Genomic DNA, 7,178 nt, shown 5'->3' with positions numbered 1-7,178 from the left:
AAGCCTGGGAAGAAGGGAGAGGTGGGGGGGAAGGTGTTTTTAAAATTAGGGTTTCTTTCTCATTCCTTGACTCTGGTTTGATTGGTAAAAAATTAGATTAATTTTCCCGAGTTGAGTCTGTTTTGCCCATTATGGTAATTCCTGAGTGATCTCTCCCTGTCCTTATCTCGACCCACGAGCCTTTCCGTGTATTTTCTCTCCCCTGTCCATCTGAGGAAGGGAGTGACAGAGTGGCTTTTGGTGGGTGCCTGATGTCCAGCCAGGGCCAACCCACCCCAGTCTCTCACTGCTAACTCCTCCTTTCTGCACTCTTCCCCATTCTTCCTACACTCAGCCCCAACCAGGTCCAATGTGTGGCTTCAGAGGCAGCCTTGCTCCAGGGTCTGCCAGGGTCTGGGCCAGAAGAGAGCCCAGGCAGAGCTGGTCATTTCCATGATACAGGCTCTGAGCCCAGCAGGATGGTGGAGATGGCCTCGTAGCAAGACTAACCCATAAACGTGGGGTGAGCAGCCAGTGCTGGAAATGGCTGATGAGAGAGGCTGGGGGGTGATGAATTCCCTGGGACACCTTCCTGTTCAATCCATGCCACCAAAGGCACAGACTGACCTCCTCTCTCCTGCGCCTGAATGTCTTAGCTCCCAACCATGAGTCCTGGCTCTGTACGATCCTGCAGATCCAAAAAGGTCTTGGAGGAAGAATCTCAAAAAAAAAGATAAAACAAGGAGCTGCAGGGCCCTTTTTATTTGTTTAAACACACAGAGAGCAGGGATCTTCATTTACACAGCCACTCAGAAAAGAAAAGAAAAGCAGACAGTAAATGAGAAAGGGGATGACAAACTCATTACAAGTAAAACACTACCACCAGTAGCAAAAATTACAGCTTACAGGCTGGGTCGGTAATAAGTTACATAATAAATGCTATGCAGAAGAAGGTGGGCAGTTTATTGGATCGGAATAACATCTGGTCATGAGTTTCCACACTGCATCCCTGAGCTCCTTGTTCCTCATGCTGTAGATGAGGGGGTTCATGGCTGGAGGTACCACCGAGTACAGAACTGACACCACCAGGTCCAGAGAAGGGGAGGAGACAGACGGGGGCTTCAGGTAGACAAACATGCCAGAGCTGATAAACAGGGAGACCACGGCCAGGTGAGGGAGGCACGTGGAAAAGGCTTTGTGCCGTCCCTGCTCAGAGGGGATCCTCAGCACGGCCCTGAAGATCTGCACATAGGACACCACAATGAAAACAAAACACCCAAATGCTAAACAGACACTAACCACAAGAAGGCCAGCTTCCCTGAGGTGGACATCTGAGCAGGAGAGCTTGAGGATCTGGGGGATTTCACAGAAGAACTGGTCCACAGCATTCCCATGGCAGAGGGGTAGGGAAAATGTATTGGCCGTGTGCAGCAGAGCATAGAGAAACCCACTGCCCCAGGCAGCTGCTGCCATGTGGGCACAAGCTCTGCTGCCCAGGAGGGTCCCGTAGTGCAGGGGTTTGCAGATGGCAACGTAGCGGTCATAGGACATGACGGTGAGGAGAAAATACTCTCCTGAAATGAAAAAAAGAAACAGAAAGAGCTGTGCAGCACATCCTGCATAGGAAATTGCTCTGGTGTCCCAGAGGGAATTGGCCATGGCTTTGGGGAGAGTGGTGGAGATGGAGCCCAAGTCAAGGAGGGAGAGGCTGAGGAGGAAGAAGTACATGGGGGTGTGGAGGTGGTGGTCACAGGCTATGGCAGTGATGATGAGGCCGTTTCCCAGGACGGCAGCCAGGTAGATGCCCAGGAAGAGCCCGAAGTGCAAGAGCTGCAGCTCCCGTGTGTCTGCGAATGCCAGGAGGAGGAACTGGGTGATGGAGCTGCCGTTGGACATTTGTTCACTCTGGGCTTGGGGAACTGTTGAAAGAAGACATTGACAAGTCAGGGCAGACTTCTTTGAGCCAGTCCTATGCTGTTTCTCAAAAAATCCCCTCAAAATTGCTTCTCTTTTTTGGGAGGGAACTTTGTTCAATTCCTTTTTCTGAGCTCACCTTTGTGCTGCTGAGTGAGGGCACCTTCCCTGAAGGGGCAGAAATCCTCATCTTTCACCTTGCTCTCAGCCTGGACACTGGTGAGCCCTGAGGGACAAAAGGGCTCCCTGATCCCTAATGCAGAGTCAGGAGAGCTGGTCTGCCCACAAGTGATCTGCTGGTCACCACGCAGGTGCCCTGTGCTAATTATACACCTCTCTCCGTTGGAGGATGATCTCACACACAATGGACTTGAAAGAGAAACTGGACTTGAGAGCTTGGAAGAGTCCCGTTTCAAAGTCCATTTCTCACAACTCTTCTCTCTTTCTCTAAGCAGCTGAGCAGAGAGTGATGCCGAGGGGTGGCCTGGCTCTCTGCTCCCTGGAGTTGTCCCTGCCGGGAGCCGTTTCTCTGTCTCCAAGTCTCCTCCCTGTCAGTGCTCACAGACCCCATCCCACCTGCTCTGTGCTCAGCTCTGCCCTGAAGACACCTCCTGGCAGCAGGGCTCTGCCCAGGGCACCTCCCTGTTAGCAGCTCCGCAGGAGTAGGTCAGAGAAGCACTGATGCTGCAAGCAAAGGTGATGGTGGTGCTGTCTGCTGGTAGAGGAGTGGGTGAAGGCACTTAGAGGGCTTCTGGCAGCTGTGTTGATCCCTCAGTGTAAGGGTTCAGGAGTCTCGGTGACTTCTTCCAACTTGACAGCTCCTCTCCCCTTTCCCTTAGGAGACAGCTGAGAAGGTAGTCCCTGCCTTGACCTTCCTCTTGAAATGCTGCTTCTCCCAATGTCCAGAGTGTGATTTTGAACAGCCCTGACCCACACAGCACCGTCTCACCACCAAAAGGACCCTACCCTGCCCTGTCTTTCCACCCACAGCTTCTCCCCACAGCACCATGGGGATCTCCCCAGGCAGGCTGAGTGCTGACCTTGGCAAGGACTCTGCTCTGAAGGACAGCCCTGGGCACCCCTGGCTGCACACCCACCTGCACACCTCTGCCGCTCTCCCTCTCATGCCCTGACCCTCTGATGGTGCAGCAGGAAAACCCTGCTCTGGAGCACAGCCTCCTCCTCCTCTATCGAAGAGAGAGATCCCATAGGCTGTGGGTTATTTCAGCTTTAGGAGATCCCTCCACGAACTGCATCTGCATTTCTCTGCACCCAGAGCCTGACCTTGTCAAGGGCTGTGATGATTTCTCCTCTTCTGAGCTCTCAGCATCCTCCCAGCCCCATCTGCCTTTAACCCCTCTCTCACTACACTTGACTGCCGTCACTGTCTGCAGGCAGTGCCCTCAGCCCTGCTGCTCTTTGCAGAGGAGCTGCTCCTGAGCAGAGCTGTCTCTCTGCAGCACTGCCTGCTCACCATGAGCTCCCTCCGTCCCAGGAGCCCAGCCCAGCTCAGCAGCAGATCATCAGCCCAAGGTGGCATGTTCTCTGCCCTCCCAGGCTCCCTGGAGATGTCCCTGGGGCTCCCAGAGCTTACAGCTCTTGAAAGGCAGCAGGACCTCTCCTGGGGTAGACTCAGGCTGAAGTAATCACTAACTGGACTCTGAACACTGGAAAGACTGATTTTAGAAGTGGCATTTGTCCTGCCATGGATTTGACCTCTACGGCAGGTGTAAATGTTCCCCTCCCTTTACCCTTCTCCCTGTCCCATTGCCAGGCAGGACAGCGCAGCAGTGAAAGGCAGGGATCATTCCCCCCTTCCACGGAGGGCAGGGATTCAGCTGAGTACATCAGGCTTCTCCTCTCTGCTGAGTAGCCTGGAGAGCGGAGTGGGGTTGAGCTCTCCCTCATGCACCCCACAGACTCACAGGAGGTAGGATTCCTCTTGCTTCAGCTCCGTGGGCACAAAATAGGTGCCTGCAGGCCAGCTCCTTCCCTGAGCTCCCACGGGGATCCGTGGCGATGAAGGGTGGCAGGCAGCTGGTCACACACAAACAGCTGGTGGCATTTGAGGTGCCAGGGGTACTCCAAGACTCGTGGATGTGTTTGTGGGCTCTGATGGAGCACACCTGGGACACCCACACCTGCCTAAGCATCAGCTGTGGGGTCTTGGGGACGGGTGCCTTGGTCGCCTCAGACTACACCAGATGTTTAGGGCATCTGAAAGCCTGCGTCATGGTTTAACCCACGCAGCTAAAGTAACCACACAGCTGGTTGCTCACTCTCCCCTAGTGGGATGGGGGAGAGAATCAAAAAGAGACAAAAAAGGTAAAATATGGGCATTGAGAAAAAGACAGTTTTATAGGACAGAAAAGGAAGAATATAACAACAACAACAACAACAATAATAATAATAATAATAATAACAATAGAATAATAAACAAAACAAGTGATGCACAGCACAATTGCTCACCAACCGAAGCCGATATTCAGTTAGTCCTCAAGCCGAACTCCCTCCTGGCCCACTCCTCAGTTATACACGGAGCATGATGTCATAGGGTATGGAATATCGTTTGGGTCAGCTGTCCTGGCTCTGTCCCTTCCCAGCTTGTTGGGCACCCCCGCCTTCTCGTTGGCAGGCCAGCATGAGAAGCTGAAAAGTCCTTGACTGCCTGGCAACAACTAAAACCATCCGTGTGTTACCAACATTGTTCTCATCCTAAATCCCAAACACAGCACTATCCCAGCTGCTAGGAAGAAAATTAACTCTGTCTCAGCCAAAACCAGGACAGTCCATGGGACTCACATTTCCGTGGTGGCTGCTGGACTTTCAGCTGACCAAATGGAGGAGTGCGCCAGAAGGAGGGTCAGATCTTTCTCTAGGCGCTCTCCAGTGCACTCACTAGAGCTCAGCTCACTGCCAAACTCAGGCCCAAGCTCATCCCTGCGTTGCAGGCACCTACATGATTTCAAGGAAATAATTGCAGTGGGGGATGGGCAGACACAGCATGGCCTCCCAAAGGGGTCGGGTGTGCCAGAACCTCAATGCCAGCATCACGTCAAGATGGCAAGGTCCACCTTGTCTATGCACCCAGGTGTGCCGCATGACTGGGAGGCACAACACACCAGGGTCTCCACTCATGTCGCTATGCTCTCAGCCCCTAATGGTCCTCCTCTCCATTGTCCTCTACCCACCTCCCTGATGATATGAAGAAAAACCATGCCACTGATGTCCACGGTCTGGCTGGATTGCAATCTGACCTCACCCAGGGCCTTTCTCAGTGGTACCTTGTGTTCCTGGAGATTGGCACAAGGTGCTGCAGAGTCATCTCAGTCAGCAAATTCACAGATTCACAGATTCACAGATTGGTCGGGGTTGGAAGGGACCTCTGGAGATCAGCTAGTCCAACCCAACGGCTAAAGCAGGATCACTTAGAGCAGGTTGCACAGGATTCCGTCCAGGTTGCACAGGATTCCGTCCAGGTGGGTTTTGAATCTCTCCAGAGAAGGAGACTCCACAACCTCTCTGGGCAGCCTCTTCCAGTGCTCGGTCACTCTCAAAGTGAAGATGTTTTTCCTCATATTCAGGTGGAACTTGCTGTGTTCCAGTTTGTGCCCGTTGCCCCTTGCACGGGCACTGGGCACCATTGAAAAGAGACTGGCCCATCCTCTTGACATCCACCCTTTAGATATTTAGAAGTACTGATCAGATCCCCGGCAGCTCCCGGCAGCACCAGGCCGCACGCTGCTGCAGCGCCCCGGGGCAGCTCAGTCTGGGCAGTACAGGAGCAATTCCACCTCAAATGCACGACACGTTTTGCATTTGGGGTATCACCTGTATTCTATCTGTTTCAACATTGTGAAACTGTCTCAGTGAAAGGCCTTTGGGGGCTCCGACTAGCAAACGTTGACTCTGATATGTGGCTATATAGTTAATCCTTTAGACATAAACCGTTGATCAAGTCTGGGCCTAAGACTGGACCCAGCTGAATAAGGGAAACTAATTAGCGTAGAACAATTTTAAAACAGAATATATAACTTGGCTACACTTGAGTCAGGCCCCACAAACTCAGGCTTCGCCTGTCTCATGCTCCAGTACGAAAGAAAACAATTAGTAAAAGAGTTGGAATGTAGAAACAGGACAAGAGAAGCCGTAAATTAGGGAACAGTCCTTAGGTATGAACTAGAAAAAGACACAAAGTTTGAGGTATCCTGATAAAGGGGGCTCAATATGCCAACAAGCCTGGGACCATCTGGGCAGGACGGATAACAAGGTTGCTGAACTTACAAAAAAGAGAAAAAGGTCACCCAACTGTGTACACTGAAGGAGAGGAGAAAAAGGGGACTATTGTCTCCTCACCATCATGTCCTACGACCGCTACGTGGCCATCTGCAAACCCCTGCACTACGGGACCCTCCTGGGCAGCAGAGCTTGTGCCCACATGGCAGCAGCTGCCTGGGGCAGTGGGTTTCTCTATGCTCTGCTGCACACGGCCAATACATTTTCCCTACCCCTCTGCCACGGCAATGCTGTGGACCAGTTCTTCTGTGAAATCCCCCAGATCCTCAAGCTCTCCTGCTCAGATGCCTACCTCAGGGAAGTTGGGCTAATTGTGGTTAGTGCCTGTTTAGCCTTTGGGTGTTTTGTTTTCATTGTGGTGTCCTATGTGCAGATCGTCAGGGCTGTGCTGAGGATCCCCTCTGAGCAGGGACGGCACAAAGTCTTTTCCATGTGCCTCCCTCACCTGGCCGTGGTCTCCCTGTTTCTCAGCACTTGCATATTTGCCTACCTGAAGACCCCCTCCATGTCCTCCCCATCCCTGGATCTGGTAATGGCCGTTCTGTACTCAGTGGTGCCTCCAGCCATAAACCCCCTCATCTACAGCATGAGGAACCAGGAGCTCAAGGATGCACTGTGGAAACTGAGGATGGGATGATTTTCAGAAGCAATAAACTGTTCATCATCAGCTGCATATCACTCATAATGTAACTCATTGCAGCCCCAACCTGTCTTCTGAAGTTTTTGTTGCTGTTGTTTTTTTGGGGGGGGATTTAGGTTTTTTTCTTTTGTTTTACTGATGACAATGTGGTCCACAAAGCAATGTCATTATTCATCCCACTTCTGCATCAGGATCTACCTTTCCTGTGTGATCCAGAGAGTGTGTTAATGAGAAGCAAGACTGTCTGTACATTTAAAGAAATCAAAGGACCCTGCAGTGACTGGTTTGTTTGAGATCCTTCCTGAGAGACCTTTCTGGAGCTGCAGGTCAGTGCCTGTGTGCACAGGTG

The 7,178-nt window shown here is 52.0% G+C and overlaps 1 protein-coding gene across 1 annotated transcript; it reads right to left on the bottom strand.

Annotated features, from left to right (window-relative positions):
* Positions 1–918: 918 nt before the first annotated feature.
* Positions 919–1,875, bottom strand: LOC129201177 (olfactory receptor 14C36-like). Its single transcript, XM_054812327.1, has one exon. The coding sequence runs from the start codon at positions 1,873–1,875 to the stop codon at positions 919–921; it is 957 nt and encodes a 318-aa protein (XP_054668302.1).
* Between the last annotated feature and the right edge of the window lie 5,303 nt (positions 1,876–7,178).

Source organism: Grus americana, unplaced genomic scaffold (assembly GCF_028858705.1).
Source record: "Grus americana isolate bGruAme1 unplaced genomic scaffold, bGruAme1.mat scaffold_82, whole genome shotgun sequence".
Lineage (NCBI taxonomy): Eukaryota > Metazoa > Chordata > Aves > Gruiformes > Gruidae > Grus > Grus americana.
This window is presented reverse-complemented; position numbering and strand designations above follow the sequence as displayed.